The 20,211-nt window shown below is 36.5% G+C and overlaps 1 protein-coding gene across 1 annotated transcript in view; it reads right to left on the minus strand.

Annotated features, from left to right (window-relative positions):
- The window catches only part of Agbl1 (ATP/GTP binding protein like 1), a 703,551-nt gene that overhangs the window by 332,209 nt on the left and 351,131 nt on the right, over positions 1-20,211 (minus strand). Inside the window, exon 20 of the mRNA XM_013350206.2 lies at positions 18,554-18,685. Coding sequence (XP_013205660.2) covers positions 18,554-18,685 — 132 coding nt within the window. The remainder of the gene's footprint in view (positions 1-18,553; positions 18,686-20,211) is intronic.

The raw sequence follows: 20,211 nt of genomic DNA on the forward strand, positions 1-20,211 counted from the left end.
TCTCTCTCTCTCTCTCTCTCTCTCTCTCTCTCTCTCTGTCTCTCTCTCTCCCTCTCTGTCTCTCTGTCTCTCTCTCTCCCTCTCTGTCTCTCTCTCTGTCTCTCGCTCTCTCTCTCTTTCTCTGCCTCTTGCCCTTCAATACCGTGCTTGCCTGTAGCCACACTCCCCACTATAGTTGTCATAGATTAATTCTCTGAAACTTCAAGCAAGACCTCAATTAAATGTTTTCTTCTAGTAGTTTCTTTTATCATGGTGTGTCTTCACAGCAATAGAACACTAAGACAATCATTAATCCATTTTGAATTAATTCTGTGAAAGGTATGTATCTATGTTTAGATTCTTTTTCTTTTGCATCAAGATCTCCATTTTTTTTATTGATCCATTTAGTGAAAATACTATCTTTGCCATATTATATGACTCTTCTGCCAAGGATGAGGAACTGTTTATGTGGGTCTGTTTCTTGACACTGTAAATTCCCCCTATGACCTACCCACCTAATCCTGGATCATTATCATCCCATCTTGTATTCTGACTTTGTGATAAACCTCAAAGTGAGGCAGCTCCAGAATTCCAACTGTGTTTTCCTCGTTTGTATTTTCTCAGCTACTCTGAGTCATCTGCCCCTCCATTTTGATGCCTACAATGTACTTTGCTGACATTTTGATTGAAACACATTAAATCTATAGTTTAAAATGGGCAGAACTGAAAGCTTGTCAATACTGAGTTTTCTATCCACAAATGCAAGTGCATCATCCTTAGTCTCTAGGTTTTATTTATTTTGTTCATCACATTTTGTAGTTCTCATTGTAAACAACATATAAATGTTGTTTCATTAGATTGACACCCAAGGATTTCATTGTATGGGGTAATAATGTAAATGGTGGTAAGGTGTGTGTGTGTGTGTGTGTGTGTGTGTGTGTGTGAGAGAGAGAGAGAGAGAGAGAGAGAGAGAGAGAGAGAGAGAGAGAGAGAGAGACTATGTGTGTGTGTGCTGAGAGAGAAAGAATCCTCCTCTGTACACCAGTATGGTCTGGAACTCCCTATGTACTCCACACTGGCCTCAAACAAACAGCTTTTTTCCTATACCAGTCTTCTGAGAGTAGGGATTACTGGCAAATCCTGCTTTCTCTGTTTAGTATTGGATTATCATTATCATCATCATTATTATTATTTTGAAACAGGGTTTCTCTATATAGCCTCAGTTGCCCTAAAACTCACTCTGTAGACCAGGCTGGCCTCAAACTCAAAGATTCACATGGCTCTGCCTCCTAAGTGCTGGAATTAAAGGGGTGCACCACCACCACCCAGCTTAGTATTGAGTTTTTAAATCTCAAATCCATTTGCTGAATGCTGACTTATAGGAAGGCAACAGAATTTTGTACCTTACCCTTTTATGCTGTCATATTCCTACAGTGCTTGCTCAATTAGCATGCTTTTACTTGCATTCCTTGTCTTGCTGCATTGCTAAAATTTTCAGCATGATACTAAAATGAAGTGGTGAGAAGGAACATTCATGCTGGGCTTATTTTTCTTGAATAGTGAGGAAAATTTCTGTTTCTGAACATTAAAGATACATGTTAGTTATACGTATCTTGTAAAATATTCTTTGTCAAGTTGAGAACTGGGCCTCTGTTAGTATGGAGGAAAGAATGTTAGCTTTTGTCAAGTATTTTATCTGAATCCATTATAGGGTAAAATGATTTTCCTTCTTAGTCTTTTGATATGATGATTTATACAAATTAATTTTCTAATTATGAACTAGCTATGAACACTTATGAAAAATCTTACTTGGTTATGGCATGTAATTATATATACTATTATGTTTGATATTATAACATTTTCCTCTAGAATTTTGAATTTTTGTTTGAGAGATATTGATCTATTTTTCTTCTTATATGTTTGCATGACCTTACAAAATTATTTGAAAAGTGTTCCCCCAGTTTTGATTTTCAGAAAGCAATTATAGAAACTGGTACAATTTCTCTGTGAAATATTTTGCAAAATTCACTAATGAGTCCATCTGGGTCAGATTCTTTTTGTTTAAGTAGGTTATGAATTTTTTATTAACACTTAAACATCTTTCATATGTAGGCCTGTTCAGATGATCTATTCAGACTCAGTGAACTTTGGTAGTTTTTGTTTTTCAAGGAATTAGATCATTTTGTCTGGATGATCAAATTTATGGATAAAAACATTTCACAGTATTCAATTCTTCTCCATTTTATGTGTACAGAATTTCTATGTGCTATCTTCCATTTCTGAGGTCAGCAATTTGTCCTCTGATTTGCTTTCTCCTTAGCCTTGACCAAAACTAAACACTTTTGTTGATTTTCCCAAGGTTGATCTTTTGCTTTAATTGACTTTCGATTTCCTGTTTTCAGTTTTTCTAATTTATGCTCTAATATTTTATACAAATTAAAATCATATCTACTAATTTAAAATCATTCCCTACTTTGCTTTGTTTGCACTTAATTTGCCCATTTACTAATTTCTTAAGATGTGGGGTAAGATGGTTGATTTTAGGATTTTCTTTTTTTTTATTCATTAATTTATTTACTTATTTATTAAAGATTTCTGTCTCTTCCCTGCAGGATTTTCTTCTTTTCATTATATATGCACCCAGGACAATACATATTCATGTATGTATAGAACTTACCATGCTACAAAATTTTAGAAATTTCATTTTCATCTAGTTCAAATATTTTCTAATATTACTGAAAATTTCTCCAGTACATCTGTCATTTAGAAGTCTGTTACTGCTCCTCCTGAGTTTGGAATTTTATAAATACCTTCCTATTGATGCGTAGATTAATTTTATTGTGTTAGAACATATTGTGCTTCTCTTATTTTTCAAAATAATATTTGTATTAATGTGTTGAGTCACATAATATATCTTCAAAAACGTATTTTATAATTTTGTGTGGGGGCGTTTTTTTTTTTTTTTACATGTATGCTTATATACCACATACACGCAGTGTCCTTGTGCCAGAAAGGAGGGTCCTTTGTGACCTGAGTTGCTGAGAATTGTAAAGTCCAACGTGGGTGCTGGGGACCCAGTTCTGATCCTTTACAAGAGGAGTGTCCTTGACTACTGAATCATCTCTAACGCCCCAAAACAATCTAGTTCACACTCGCCCTCTACCCCCAAATCCTCTCTGATTCAACTCCTCTTCCCTATCAGTCTCATCCACATGGTGTTTTTCTTTCCTTCCTTCCTTCCTTCCTTCCTTCCTTCCTTCCTTCCTTCCTTCCTTCCTTCCTTCCTTCCTTCCTTCCTTCCATCTTCCAGTTTCTACGGTATGATCTCATAGCTGAAGTTCTGGTGCTGTGACTCTTACAGTCTTTTCATCTTCCCGATGCTCCATGAGCTTCAGGGCGGTGGTTGTGTTGTAAATACCTGGGGACAGGTGTCCCACAGTCAGCTCATGTCTGCGTTTTGAATAGCTGTCGTTTTCTATAATGAACACTGCTGCAAGAAAAGAAGCTTCTTTGATGAGAGATGAGAGCTATATTCGTTGAGAAAGCCCTGAGAAATTTAAGCTAGCTTAGGAAAGTGGCGGCTGTAGTAGGTTCTCCTCTAGGATCCATGGCCTCCCCCAGACGTTTATAATGCCTGGCATGGATTTCCTATTGAATGGGATAAAATCTGTTTTATAGCATGCAAAGTGATCTGTGTTGGTGAATGTTTCATGTGTGCTTAAAAACTACGTCTATTTTGTGGCTTTAAATAAATTCCTCTCTAAAAATCAATTGCATCTGTTGATGGATGGAGCTTGTTTTTTCCTGCTTCATCTGTCTGCTGATAGAGAAGTTGTGCAACCTGCAGCTGCATCAGCAGCTGCATCTTCTCTTTGCAAGTCTCGTGTACTTTGCTTTATTTTCCTCTTGGGTTGTATGTGATTGAGCACACACATGCTATTAACTGTCACTTGTTCTGAGAAAATTTATTCATTTAGCATTAATGCATTGCCATTCTTTACTTTTTTGAAGTTTCCTTTGTCTGAAATTAATATTAGTAACTACTGCTTTATTATGATTACTGTCAGTAAATATAAAGCAAACATTTTATACCACTCACTTTTCCCCCATTTTAGTATAGTGGATCTTTTCCACTTGGTTTTGTGGCTGTCGTTTAGTGTGCAATATCCGCTTATAACTAATACAAATACACTAGCAAATATTAGACTGACACCTCAAAAGTAGTAGCAGTGATTTTAATTACTCCTCCTTTCTCCTCTTTTGTGCCATCCCTGTCATTAGTTTCACTTACATGCAAGCAGGTTTGTATATGCTCGGATTATCAAATACATTGTTGCTATTATATTTTAATAATTGTCATCTGTTAAATTAATAAAGAAATAAATAAAAGGTTCATTTCATTTCATTGTTACCTATCTTCTCTTCAGTGCTCTTTTTGTCTTTATATAGACCCAGCATATATTATTTTCTATCCTTCCAAAGTTTTATGTAACTTGTCTTCATAGCTTGGAACCAGGACAAATTTCTTCAAAGTCTGTTTATGGGAAAATGCCTTTATTTTGCCTTCACTTTTAAAGCATAATTTTAACTGTTCAAGAATTATAGTCTAGTGGGCTTTGGGAATGAACACTTTAAATATTTTATTCCTCTATTTTTTTGGTTGAAGGATTTCTGAAGAGGTGGAAAGGTCAGGAGAGAGAGAGAGAGAGGGAGAGGGAGAGAGAGAGAGAGAGAGAGAGAGAGAGAGAGAGAGTTTTCTTAGACAAAAGTAAGGTAGAGTTCTCTCTCCTGGTTTCTTTTGGCGACTTATTTTTGATTTTCAATAGTTGGAAAACAGTATTTCTAGCCCCAGCATTTTTGTATTCCTTCTGTGTAACATTCTCTGAGTTTTCAGTATCTGTAGTTCCTGGATCTGACACTAAGTGAAGCCAGTTTTGTTAGCTCATATACCTCCGTAGAGATGACCAAACATTCCAATTAACTTCATGTTTCCTGGGGACCTTAACGAGCTGTGATCCCTCTGCTGAAGCCTGGGGACAGAGGATTTATAAGGTGAAATGGGGAACTATCCTGCTTACATTTCCACAGCTGTAGCTTATTCATTCATTAAAAATTTGACTCAAAACTGTGACATTTATAGAAAACGTTCATTTGGTCTCTTCATTTTTCTTTTTATCTTGGGTAAATACATCTGTGTCTGGGAGAAACGCAATGATGGCTATTCTAAACTGGAAGTATTTTTTGTATTACCAACATGAACAGGAAACAGATGAGCTCAAAAAAATCTAAGGTGGAGCCTTATTATCCCACAGAGGTATAAAAAGATTTGAACAAGATATAATGTGCCCCCACGTGGATAAACAGCCCACCTATGAAATTGTTATCTTTTAGCATTAGAAACCTGCTTTATGAAAAACCTCCTTCTCTGGCTCTCCTTATTTTCCAATCGTGGGTCTAAGAACAGAGACTGAGGATTCCAACCTCAAAACCTGCTTGAACATGAAATATGAGGTATCAGAGCCTGGGATGAAGAGCAGGCAGGCTAGAGCCAGACAGACAAGTGCAAAGGACAATGCGGTTTGGGTAGGTAGTTGATCTGTGACTTACATAAGCTTCTCTGCCTCCCTGAGTCCTGGGCTCATCCTCCATTAAGTGAGAGAGTTAGCATTCCTTTATTAGTCCATCCTAGACCTGAAAGTATTATAAAAACTAAACCAGAATCTTTTCATAGACATGGAATCACACCTGGCCAGAAAGAGCAGAGCCAGGTGCAACCTTAGCTGAGGGATAAATGATGATTTGAACTCAATCATTATGGTTTCAAGGAGCCATTTAGAAACCCAGGCTCTAATTTACTTCATTTGATTTCTGATTACTCTTTCCAAACCAACCTCAGTTTCAAAATTCAAAGAAGGGAACCCTCAAAGGTATATTTGGCCTTCTACAGATAGGATGTGTGTCAGAGCTCATTTCTAGGGAGGAACCCTGAGATCAACTTTGTAAGATCCAAATGTATTTTTCCCTTTGGGTTAATAAGGTGGCAAGGATGTCGTAATAGGACACTTAGAAGTGTGTGTATTTATGTTCACCATTGCAATGTTCAGAACACAGTTTGCTGCTAATGAAATTTGAAAGAGGGAAATAACATCTCCCAACCCCAGCCTTCCAAGATTAATAAATATTTAAAGCCCCTCTTTACATGATATATGTCCCTTCTTTAACTAAGGCAATCTATTGCTTTTCATGTTCCAAATAAGAATTTATTCTTGCTTTAAATATCTTTTCAATTTGAAGCTGCAAAGTCATTTGACTCATTGTTCTTTTTCTCTCCAACACAGCATACCCTTTAAATACAGGAGCTCAGGGGTCAGAGATATAAACTGTGCTTTCAAAATCCTAGTTCTTAATATAATCTATAACAATGCACTTTATTCTGTATTCTTTTTCCCTTGTATGTGAAACTGGGTGTTGGTATAAATACTTACTCAACAAATATTTTAAATCAACTTCTAATGATGCACACTAGTGTAGCATAAAATATAGCTGGAAATATTAAGTGTATTAATATATTATTGCAATGTGGAGTTTTACACTGGTGCTTGGCACAGACTTGGCACTGTGGGAGGAATATGGAACTTTCTTATCTCCATTACTCCTCATATTTAGAAATCTATGAAGAGAATTAATGACTGAAAATGTCAGTAAGAAGAAAAGCTTGCATACCAATTTGCACCAGGCCTGATTTCTGATGTGGGAGTCCCCTCTGTGTACTGTGATTACCATTAATGAATATAGAAACTGCTTTGGACTTATAGCAAGGCAGAACTTAGGTAGGCAGGGAAAGCTAGGCTGAATGCTGGGAGAAAGAAGGGCGGAGTCAGAGAGAAGACATGGAGTTGCTTGAGATAGACAATGGGAACTTTAGCCAGTAAGCCACTGTCACATGGCGATACACAGATGAATAGAAATGGGTTAAATTAATATGTAAGAGATTATCCAATAAGAAGCTAGAGCTAATGAGCCAAGCAATGATTTAATTAATACAGTTTCTGTGTGATTATTTCGGGTCTAAGCTAGGTGAGCGACAGAGAACTAATGGCCTCCCTGACTGCAGATTTCAGTGTATTTCAACATAGTGCTCCATCATTCACACCTGGAAGTTGACACACTGGTTCTATGAGACTCAACTTTCAATTCTCTCAGAATTGGTGCCTATGACTTCTTTCAAGTTTTCTTGAAGTCACATTTGAACTAAAAGTTTTCTCATGAGATGTTTCTTTCATGCAAGTTTCTAACACTGATTATCTGATTTATAACTCAAAAAACATGTCTACAGAAGTCAGCCAGGATAATCTTGTGCCCAAGGAGAATCAGTGGGGTATTTCTTTCTCTCTTAACTCACAATTAATACTGCGATTCTAATACTTACTCTTTAATTTTTTGGCCACCTGCCTGTCTGCCTATAATTTGTTAAAAGAGAAACCCATGCTTCACATATGTGTTGCAAAAATATCTAGTATTCTGCTTATCATCATTATCTCAGTATCTGACCAAATATACTTCAAGATTAGATAAAGACATATACTTCATTATAATTAAGTGAACAGTTAACCAAGAAAACAATACTATCTTAAACATATTTACCAAACTCTAGTGCATATAATTTCATTGAAAATCTTCTACTGGATTTAAAAACATAGTTTACCATCAGTCCATTAGATGTAAGTGATTTAAATACCTCACTTTTTCTAACAGACAGGCCATCTACACAAAAATAAAGAGAAACACCAGAATAAATGACATCATACACCAACTGGACTTCAGAAATATATTCAAAACACACCTGCAATCATCAAAAAATACACATATTCTCCTCAGCAGTGCATGGAAGCTTTTCTAAAATAGACCATATCCTAAAACACAAATCTTTACAGATTCAACAAGACTTAAATAACTCCTTGCATCCTATCTGACAACAAGATGATAAAACTGACAAAAAAAAATCATACAAACTCATGAAGATTAAACAATTCATTACTTATTCATTACTCTGTGATGTATGGGTCAAAGGAAAAAAATCAAGAAAGAATGAAAAGATTTCCAAATGAAAAAGTAAACACAATACAACAAAACCTCTGAGACAAATTGTAAGCAGTCCTATGAGGGAAATTTATAGTTCTAGGTGCCTACATTCAAAAAATCAGAAGGAGCACAAATAAATGACTTAATGATGTAATGCAAAAATTTGGAAAATCTAGAACAAACTAAATCCAAATCAGTCAGCATCAAGAAATAATAAGTATCAGAGCAGAAATCAACAAAATAGAAAAAAAAATCAAACTAACAGCTGCTTCTTTGAGAAGAAAAACAAGATTGACAGACCTTTGTTCCAACCAACAAAAAGAAAAAAAGAGAGGACACAAATGACCAGAATCACAAATTAACAGGGAATCTTTACAATAAACAACAACACAAATCCAGAATATTATAAGGCAATGGTTTGAAAACCTGTACTTGGTTAAGTTAAGAAATCTAAAAGAAATGGATAAATTTTTTGATTCACCCAAATCACCCAATTAATAAAAAATGATAAACAGAACCATAACAAATAAAAATATTAACTAAAAATAATTATTTTTTTTTTAATATTTATTTATTTATTATGTATACAATGTTTTGTCTGTGTGTATGTCTGCAGGCCAGAAGAGGGAACCAGACCTCATTACAGATGGTTGTAAGCCACCATGTGGTTGCCGGGAATTGAACTCAAAACCTTTGGAAGAGCAGGCAATGCTCTTAACCACTGAGCCATCTCTCCAGCCCCCTATAATAGAAATTCTTACACATGAAGAAAAAAAAATCCAGTACCACATGTCTTAACAGCAGAATTTCAAGAAGATTTATAGTCAATCCTTCTTAAACTATGAAGTATGAGATAGGGAAAGAGAAGGATCACTCCAAACCACTTCCGATAACAAAAATATGCTAAGACACAGCAAAAGAAAGGTAGGAAGCAGAGAGAAAAGGAGGGAATGGGACAGTAAGGAAAGGAAAGGAAAAAAGAAAAGAAAAAGGGAAAGGGAATAGAAAAATATTATAGGCCAATAACTTGATGAAAATAAAATTAAGCCGGGCGGTGGTGGCGCACGCCTTTAATCCCAGCACTTGGGAGGCAGAGGCAGGCGGATCTCTGGGAGTTCGAGACCAGCCTGGTCGGTCTACAGAGCTAGTTCCAGGAGAGGCTCCAAAGCCACAGAGAAACCCTGTCTCGAAAACCAAAAAAAAAAAAAAAAAAAAAATTAAATTAAATTAAATTAAATTAAAATTGCTCAAATACTTGCAGATACTACATATAAACATCAAAAAAGATTATACACCATGGTGTTATCCTTGCATTAACATGAAGATATGCATGTTAATAAGTGTAATAAACCACATAAAAATTGACAGAAAAACAAAAATCACAAAAACATCTCAATAGATATAGAAAAAGTCTTTGACAATTTCAAATATGCCTTCATAATAAACATCCTAAAGAAGTATGCCTAAAACAGTGATATCTCAAATATATATATATATATATATATATATATATAGACACACACACACACACACACACACACATATCCTGTAACCAACATTATCCTACATGGAGAAAAGCTTGAAGCAATCCCACGGAAGCCAAGAATAAGATGCGGATGGTCATTATCCCACTCCTTTTCAATGGTGTGATCAAGGTAGTAGCTTGATCAATAAGGCAAGAGAAAGAAATTAAATAGATAAAATTTTGGAAAGAAAGCAAACTATCCCTATTTGCAGATGTCATGATACTATATGTTAGAGACCCATCAAAATCTACAACAAAAGTTCTAGAAATGACAGACAGATTCAGCAATGTGCCACAGCATAGACTCAATCAGTAGATTTTCTATGCGCCAACAAATTCACAAACAAGTGACTACGTGGACACACCCGTGTTCACACGTGGACACACCCGTGTTCACAACAGCCTCCAAGAAAGCAAATTATTTAGTAATAAACTTAATCAAGGAGGTGAAAGACCTTGACAGTGAAAACATCAAACTAGTGGGAAAAAGAGAAAGGAGCTAAAAATGGGAAGACATTCAGTACTATGAATAGGTAGAGTTAATAGTGTGAAAATAACCATTTTGCCGAAAGCTACTTAAAGATTCAATGCAACGCCAATCAAAATTTCCTTCTCATTCACCACAGAAATATACAATGCAGTCCTAAAGTTCGTCAGGAACCACAAAAGACCCAGGTTGGCCAAAACAATTCTGAACAAAAAAGAACAATGCTGGAAAGATTTTCATTCCAGATCTTAAAATATATGACACAGCCATAACAATAAAACTAATATTGTACTGCCACAAAAACAGACATGCAGACAAAAGGAGCAAAATCAAAGGCCCAAGCATAAATACACATCACTTCAGCCACTTACTATTTGACAAATAATTCAAAAACATAAGCTAGGAAAAGAAAGCATCTTTAACAAATCATTCTGGATCTTGATGTCCACAGGCAGAAGACTCAAATGAGACTCATACCTATCACTATCCACAAAATTTAACTCCCAGTGGATAAAAGACCTAAATATGCAGCTTAAACCAGTGGAAATTCTAGAAGAAACAATAGTCAATACCCTACATGATCTAGGCAAAGCATTTTCTGAGTAGGACCTCATTTAGCCCCCAAATTAAGACCATCAATTGAGAAGTGGCATTTTGTAAAAACTAAAAAAGTTCTCTACAGCTGGAGAAACAAACAAACAAAAAAAAAACTATAACACATGAATCTGTATATGTACAGTTTAAAAGAATGTTTTTCTCATCTGAGCTGACAACACTCCACTCTCCCTAATCCCCGAAGACCATCTAACAAAACCCCTAACATCAGGCATGACAAACCCTCTTAAAGTTGTTGGTCAGAGCTGCCAAGAGACTCCCAAAACATTATAGGCTATTACTGTTGCCCTTTGCTGTCCCCTGAGGTGGATGGTAATTCCCTAATGCAGAAAATAGCACGGACTTCACCCCAGGATACAGAGATAGGTGAGGTAGAACTGACCTGGTGCCTTTCCCTGTGGACTAGCTTACATGAGACCAGAAGGCACTAAACAGGCTTGCAAAGGAAGCAAATAACAGTTCTAAACAGCTGTCACCCCCGTGAGCCACAACAACCATTATTCTAAAGGCATGATTGCCCTAAAGGTTTAATAGTGGTATGCATACGTTGGCAAGAACCAACAGCTCCCTAACTGGACTCCTCAATAAGAGGACCTCCTCAATAAGATGGAAATCATGCCTGGTACTCAAAACCTATCCAACTACCAAAAGCTAGTGAAAGCATAGATCTTGAATGAGAAATCGATAACTGTCTCTTTAGTGACTGAGTATAGTCCCGACTACAATCTAAATATTTGTATACCCAAATAAGTATAGTCCTCATTCTCACCAATGAAACTTCTCTTTGCAACAGGAGACTGTTACAGAAAACTATGGCCAATTAAAATGCAAGGCTGTGAAGCTTTGTCCCAGTGGATATAGCTACAAAATAATTCATGCACCCAAGCTCAGGAAACATTGCAGGAGATGGGGTAGAAAGATAGCAAGAGCCAGCGAACCAGGGAGGTAGCTCTGCACATTTGTCTCCTTAGTAATGTCAAAAGCTACACCCATAAAGCCTCGCCAATATGACTGCCTATACATGAGCTGATCAAAGGTAACATCAAAGTAATCCCAAAGTGGATGGGGAACAAACCACAAGGCCTCAACCCTACACAAAGCACAACAGACAAATAAGGAATTCTATGAAAAAAAGTTTTCCCAGGCAAAAGTACACCAATTGGTTATCTACTAAAATATGTCCCGCTCTGAAAACATACAGACAGAACAGATTTTATTTAGGAATATATATGCACAGACGTATATGCATGTAAGAACAGTTAATGAGAAAAAGCTCACTAATTTGAAAGAAGGCAAGAAGAGGTATATGGGGGGCATGGAAGGGGACAACGGAGGAAATGAGGTAATTATATGATTATCATAATACAAGCACATCTATCTCATTAGTATGCATACTATAATATTTAAATAAATTAAAATTATGTACTATAACTATTTTAAAGTAAATTTACTTTATAAATTAATTTCATAAAGTGTTTGTTTGCATACCAATTTTATATGCCAGTGTACCTAATGTCACATAAAAGTTTTTCAGGCAAAATGCAGTCAAAACTGGGAAGCATTGACCAGCTTGTCAAGATAACATTTTCTTGAACTCTGCAGGTTTCTCTCAAGTTTTGCGATCATATAAATAATCCACTAAGATTTTTCTCTTTCAAAATTGCTTTGACTATTCTAGTCTCTTTGTTTAAGATTGGCTTGTCAATATCAATACAAAAGCCTGCTGAGATTTCAATAGGAATTGTTTTGAATCTATAGAGAGTATGAAGACAATTTCATCTCAAAAATATTGGATCTTTCAATACATTAAGTTCGTGTAACTCCCATTTATTTTGGCATCCTTCAATTCCTATCATGGCTTTTGCAGTTTTAACATATTAACTTTTCTCTATTAAACATACTACTAATTATTTTTATTTTGATATTGTTGCAAATGGATTTTACTTCTGGATTTTGTTTCTGAATTGTTTCTTGTCTATACAGAGATACCACAACAAATGTTATATTGATCACATTTCTTGCTCCATTGCTAGGCTTGCATATTGGTTTCAATAGTCTATGTTTGAGGATTCCGTAGACTTTTATAGATAAGAATACCACACCATCAGTTCATAAAAGTTCTGTTTCTTTTTAAAATGATTCTCTTTAATACATTGCTTGTTTTGTGCTTGCTAGAGTATCTAACACTGTCTTGAACAGATGTGGCAAGAGCAAATGGCCCTGCTTTGTTCCTAATTTTACAGGGGAAATATTAAAGGTTTTATCATTAAATATAATGTTACCTGTCTAACTTAAACCTTCCTTTATATGTTTGTGTGGGGAAGGAATGCCGCCGTGGCCTGGGAAGTCAGAAGACAACTTGCCACTGTTGGATATTTCTGCCATGTTAATCTCAAATCAATTTCTGCTTTTTATTATCAGTTAGTGGATTTGATTTTAAATGAATGTTCTTGTCAAATTATTATTTTAGATAATACAATCATAGTATTTGAGAGGATGCAGTCTTTGTTATTCGTTTGTCTGAAAGAAATATGATAGTATTATACTTCTAAATATTTAATTTGGCCTCCATGAGATAAACCCCACTTTGTCACAGTTGAGGAAGCTTTACATGCTGCTGGATTGACTTGATAATGCTTTGGAAAATAGTTTTGTATAGGGATTTCCAAGAATCATTGAACTGTCGCTATCTCTCCTTGTAATATCTTTTTTAAGGCTTTAGCATCAGGATAATTCAGGCTTCAAAAAGGGTTAGCAACCATTCCTCCTCAATTTTTTTAAATAATTCTTGCCTTGTTATATTGACTGTTATCTCTTTCTTGAGAGTTGTCTAGAATTTACCAACAAAGTTATTTCAGTCCAGGTTTTGATTTGTGGGATATTTGTGAATTCTAATTCAAGTTATTTTCTTAAGATGCACTTAGATTTTTCGGTTTCTTTCAGCCAAATTTCATAGTTTATGCCCTACAAACAATTTATCCATTTGACTTGTAGTTATTAATGAAAAACTTCTTATAATTTTTGAGTTCTGTAGAGAAGCCCCCTCTTTCATTCACAACTTGTAATTTGCATTACCTTTCTTTTCCTTAAATTTTGGCTGAAGTGTTATCCTTTTTCTTGACCCTTTTAATAATTCAAACTAGGATACATGGATTTTATACGTGTTATATTTTCATCTCTCTCTCAATATGTCTGTATGATGGGTTGTATGTATGGGTGTGTATGCATGTGCATATGGATATCAGGGGGCCACCTTGGGTGTCATTCCCCACCTTCCACATTTCTTGAGATATGGTCTCTTTGTTGTTTACCACCGCACATATCAGTCAGGCCGTCTGATTATCAATATGTTGCGAATTTTCATGTTTCTGCTTTCTAACTCCCTCTAGGCATGCTGGGATTATACAGGCACACTGTCATGCCTGGTTTTACTTGGGTTCTGGCAATTTGAACTAAAGTTCAAATTTGACTAGCAACTCTTTTACTTACTGGTCTAATAACAAAAAAAGCAAACAAATCAGAATCATACAAAATAAATGACAAAAGAAAGCCAAAGAAAAAGCACAAGAAACATAGAGACACAAAGACACATTTACACACACAGAAAACCCATATAAACAAAATTGGACACCATAATATATAAATAAAAGATCTTTAAGCTTAAGAAAAACTTTCAAATGTGAGTCAAAAATCCTCCAAAATTACCAATGAATTCATTTTGTGTAGGTCATCTACTACTTGGCATGAAGTAGATGGCCTGCCCTTGAGTGTAGTTTGCATACCCAATGAGACTTCATTGGAGAAAAGGAATTTTTCTGTTGTAATTATCAATTGGATATAGCTTTGGGGTTAAGGGTGTGTGTTTGTGTCTACTTCCCCTCCCAGTACTGGGACCCCAGTTTGGTTGAGATGTATATAAGGCCCTTTCTACGCTGCCAGTCTCTGAAAGTTAATATGTGCATCAGTCTTGTTTTATATAGATGCCCTTATTGCCTTGGTGTCTTCTATCCTACATTGGCTTTCATAACCTTTCCATTTTCTCTTCCACAGAGTTCCCTGAGCCCAGAGGGAATGACTTGATAGAGATATCTCCTTTAGGACTAAGTGTTTCAAGGTCTCTAACTCTGCACATTGTCCAATTGCGAGTCTCTGTATTTATTTCCCATAGACTGCAGGAGGAAACTTCTTTGATAGTGGCTGAGCAAGACACTAATCTATGAAAATAACAGAATGTCAATAGGAGTCAATCTTTTTTGTTGCTATGTTGCTGTAGCAGAACAATATGGTACATCTAGTCCCAGGTTCTTGGCCAGCCGAGCGGTGTCAGCCATAGGTTCCATCGAATGGAGTGGCCTAATTCCAATTAGATAGTGGATGTTTACTCCCACAACTTCTGTGCCACTATTGCACCCACATATCTTGCAGGCAAGCTATCGTTGTAAACTGAAAGAGTTGTAGCGAGATTGGTGTTTTTTTGGTAGAGTGCTGAGTACCGTCCAGTTCCATGAACACTTGTCTGTAGAGGTGAAGGCTTAATTAGGCATCAGGTTGACTTCTCCATGTCCAGTGCATTGTGTAGGTGTTGTCTTCAGCAATCAAGTCTTACTATCAGTTCATGGAGAGCAACCAATAGCTTTGGTTTTAGGCTGGGTTGTTTGGTGGGGAGGGGCAGTTTCCATGGGAACACTTTGGCCAAAAACTCAATTAGATGTAACCCATTTCCAGAACTGGAGGTTTCATTTGGAGCAAGAGATGTCTAGTTGGGATTTTGCCACTCTTGTTACTTGCTGACATTTGTAAGCTGCTCTTTTGTTTCATTTTGCTCTGCCTTGCTTCAAAATGGGGCCTTACGATGTAGCTCATGTAAGTCTTAAACTTTCCATACGCCTGCCTCAGCTGAACCGAGAAGAAACATGTTTGCTACCATGCCTAGCTCTGAGTTGTGTATATCTTGATGAATAAATTTAAATATGTTTTTTTAAAAAGCCATTAAGTAAGTCAGATTTGGGGGTGTTTCTGCATAAAAAAAGTCTAGCAGTTTTCAAGACTGAAATTTCCCTATCTGTATTTGGTCAGGTTCCAGAGGTTAAAAATGACAACCTTTGTTAATTTTATCCTTTTATATGTTTGTGTTTTGCTGAATGTGTTCACTGACCTGTTTTTAGTAATACAACTAGAAGTCCCAATGTGGTTGATTAATAAAGTTAAATATTTTGAGTGAGTATGAAATGTGTTTGTCATTTTGACACTGCTATTCAAGGACAAATTTCCTGTGATTGAGTTGCTCTGTTTGATATGTAAATACACTCTCAGGGTGTGACTCCTGGCCCGTGAGAGGACTATAAACACATCTTATGTGGAAGGTCTTTCAAGGTCTCCATCTCCTCATGACAAAGTGAATGAGCCCTCTCAATTCTGAAAAGATCCATCTGCACACATACAAAACATGTTTTAGGATAAACATCAAAATCAAATTTATTATTAATAGATTACTGCGCCTTAGATTTAAAATACCAACGGTGGAAAGGGATACATATTAATCAGGAACTGCAAAGCAAGGCTGTTAAGAGCAAAAAAAGGAGGGAAGAAGCCAAACATTAGAACTTTTTCCTTGCATATATTGCTTAACAGCCCATGAATAAAGTTTGAAGAACTCCAGAGAACCAACAAAAATCATTTTATAAATTTCATATAAACTCTGACTTTATCATTTTCCAAAGGAAAAAAACAAAGATTTGGGCAACTGATCAACCTAAAATAATGAGTCTCAGAGATGACTATCAGTGCACAGAAGGACTAATATTTTAATAACATCGCCATCAAACACTATTGAACCTGCTCTCAGAGGCAGAAACTGTGGTTTGCCTATCTCTCCCTGATCATGCCATTTGCTTTACTTGACACAAAACTGAGCTCAAATTACTTGTTGCATTAATGAACTAATATAACATAACTAACACAAGCATACAATAAAGCTGAGATACACAGGATAAGAACCCACTCTGTAATTGATCACTTAAATAGTTAATATCAATTGTCAACTTGATGTGATACAGAATCAGTTGGAATATGGGATTTTAGGCATTCCTCTATTATTGTAGGGAATTCTCTTGATTGGATTAGTTGAGGTGGGGAGACTGACCCTCTATGAGGGGTACCATTCCCTAGGCTTTTTCTTTCTCTCCCTGCTTCCTGATTAAGGATCTAATGTGACTTTAAAGTTCTGCTACCTCGATTTCCTTGTCATGAAATACTGTACCTTAAACTGTGAACTAAGAAAGCCCTGTGTCCCCGAAGTTGAATTGGTTGGGATATTTTAACACAGGAAGAAAGAAGAGAGACAGTTGTGATGCCCAGCCTCTGCTTAATTTGATGTTCTCTTGGTAAAAAAGAGCTCTTAGGTTCTATTTCTTCTTATGTCTCCATGTAGAGAATTTTCCATGAATATTGTTACCCTTTCTAGGTACAGACATATCACAAGCCATACTGACTTTTCTTAAAATTGATTCATCTATTTTATATCCACCTGCATTATGTATACAAGATCATTCTTCACAGTTTGGCATGAGCTGCCCATGTGAACGTCCCCATGTACTGGTTTCCTAAATAATTTTATTCAGTTAGAGCTCTGGTTGCCACCATTAACAGGTTAAGCCTTATAGCAAATAGATTTCTGAGGATGTGTTCTTGATTCTGCTATAAGAGCCATAGGGAAATGATCAACAGAAGTATATGTCAATAGCTCTGGTTAAAGAAAAACACAAGGAAAATACTTCCAGGTTAGATTAATTTGGTAAATATTTGTTGGTTTCTCATATGATAATTTCTTTGTTTGAAAAGTGCTTGATTTTGCTTCCTTTTGGCTTTTGGTTCATATTGTTGGCTGCTTTGTTTCGATTTTGTCTTCTTTTGTTTGGGAGTAGGTTTCAGTATGGAGCCCAAGTTCATCTTCAGCTCAGTATCCTTCATCTTCAGCCTTCTAGTACAGCCTTCTGTACTAAGAATAAGTCCATAGACCATTACTCCTGCTTAATTTTGTGAATATTTTTTTAATATTTCATTAACCTTAGAGATGAACTACTACTTTGTATGCAGTAAATTATAGTACTCAGAATAATAAAAAATTTACAAGAAGACAGTATCAGTATCATCATAATCTTCTTTATTTTCTTCAAAACTCTGAAACAAAGGCTAATGTTTACTTTGCATTTGGATATCTTTGTAGATTCCATCCCTTCTGGATGCCCTCTAAGCAGTCATATTATCCTGACATGGAATAGTGCTCCCCTCTTTCCCCTCAAGTTCTTTCTCATAGTGTGAATATTCAGCAGTCCCCAAGACTGGAGTCTATATAACATAAAATGAGGTTCAGTGGGTCGTTGTTCTGTTTGTCAAAGAGTGTTCATGCAGAGAGATGCTATAATCATTCCTTTGTATTTTCTTAAGGATTTTGCATTCAGAATCATTATGTTCCTCTCATAATCTTCATGAATGAAACAGTATTTTTACTGCCTTCATTTTATTATTGGCAGGATAATAATTCACAGAGTTAACAATTATAAAGCCAGATGTTAAAATTGGCTTCTTGTTACCAATTCCCTGTGTCATAGAAATAAAGTTACCAGGTAGTGTGACATTATTCAACACAAATGTACATTGGATCTAGAAACCTCTATTCTGCTTGCATTATAATTAACTGTATGGGTAAAATAGTCAAGATGGTTATTTTAAGAGAAAAAAAATGAATGGGAACGAAAGTATAGGTCAGTGGTAAATTATCTTTCTAGAAACAAAGGTAAGCGGTAAAGGTCCTCACAGTAAAGTTGTGATCACATTATACCATACAATGCAATGCAGTAGCTTACCCTGTAGCTGACGTCCTCTACGAGGGCAGGGCCATCCACAGTGCAGCCTGCTTGCCACAAAGTTTCCTTCATGCTGCAACCATAAAGGAATACATTCTTCTTTTGGGAGTGACCATGGAAGTCACAGAAGACCTGCAATGAGCATCAGAAAAGAGAATATAAACCCAGGCTGGTGCACTGGTCTCTTCCATGTTTGAAATGTCAGAGTTGTTAGAGAGATGCTGTTGACCCAGTGTAACCAGCTGTCTGGGAGTGGTGGGGTCTGGCACAGCTGCATTGAACAACCCTCAAGGAAGAAGGTAGATTGCAGGGCTCCCAGGAGGGAGCAGCGTATAAAGAAATGCATGTAATTATTAGTTCTTCTGTAAATTCCCTATAACCGACACGTTTGGTGGAGGGAGGCAAGGGAATCATGAGTTCAAGAGACTCAAGAGTTCACACATTTCTCATCCATCTAAAGAATTTTAGGTCAACTAGGCTTATATGTGATCCCATCTCAAAAACAGAAAAGTAAATCCGCAAAATGTGTATATGATACACACCTCAGGCAAAGGGAATACGGAGCATCAATACTAATTTTAGTTGTGGGAAACACTGAATAAACAAATGTCATGACGGCCACTGCCTGTGTGTTGCCTTTCATGGCTAAGGGCAGTTCTTTACTCTTCTATTTTGGGATTACATATTCCATCCAAATCAAAGACCTACATCAATAGTGGCATCCATTATAGACCTGACCTTCAGTGTAGGAGGACTTTGGAGCTTTCTCAAGGATGAAGATGGTGCATTGCGAGTGCCTTCGTGAATGCCTCCCTTTATAGGAAGTGGGTATAGGTACCACATCATGAATTCAGCTCAGGACCCATCTCCTAATCCTTTACTTCTCCTTGTGCCCAGGAAGACCGAGCATCTCAGTCTGACTAAATGTAGGTGACTGTTGAGCAAAGACACCGCTCACATAACTGATTAAGCCAGTGGTTCTCAACCTATGAATAGCAACCCCCACAGGGGTTGCATATCACATATCCTGCATGTCAGATATTTACATTATACACCTTAACAGTAGCAAAATTACAACTATGAACTAGCAATGAAATGGTTTTAGGGTTGGGGTCACCATAACATGAGGAACTCTATTAACTGGATGTAGCATTAGGAAGATTGCAAAGCAGTGGATTAATCTGTAAAGTGATAACCAGTTGCTCAAACTGACAAATTAGCTCTCGATTATGTACTTTTATCCATGGTATCTGCTCATATCTAGGAGTATGGTCTGTCCTTATTAGTAAAGCACCTTGAGACTCCATTCCAGCAAGAATTTGCTGGGTTGCATCTGATTTGTTAGCAGACCCTTGTGATTCTTTTGGTTTATAAATGATTTCCCTCTTGGGCATCGCATACATTTATTTTCTAATATTATGTTCATGTTTGATCTGAGTTAGCAGATTAGGGAGGTTCATGGAGGAGTTGTGAGGTACCTTTTAAAAAATGAGTATCCTCTTCTGAACCATCTGCCCTGGCTAAGATGATGCCATGGCTTTCCAGCAGAGAAAAAAATATTCTCATCTTCACAGCCCAGTGATGGATGAGACATGGATAATATTCTAGCCTACGGTACATGGCAATGGGTCTCATATATCAGCTTGCATCAGAACAAC

Source organism: Microtus ochrogaster, chromosome 22 (genome assembly GCF_000317375.1).
Source record: "Microtus ochrogaster isolate Prairie Vole_2 chromosome 22, MicOch1.0, whole genome shotgun sequence".
In the NCBI taxonomy this organism is placed as follows: Eukaryota; Metazoa; Chordata; class Mammalia; order Rodentia; family Cricetidae; genus Microtus; species Microtus ochrogaster.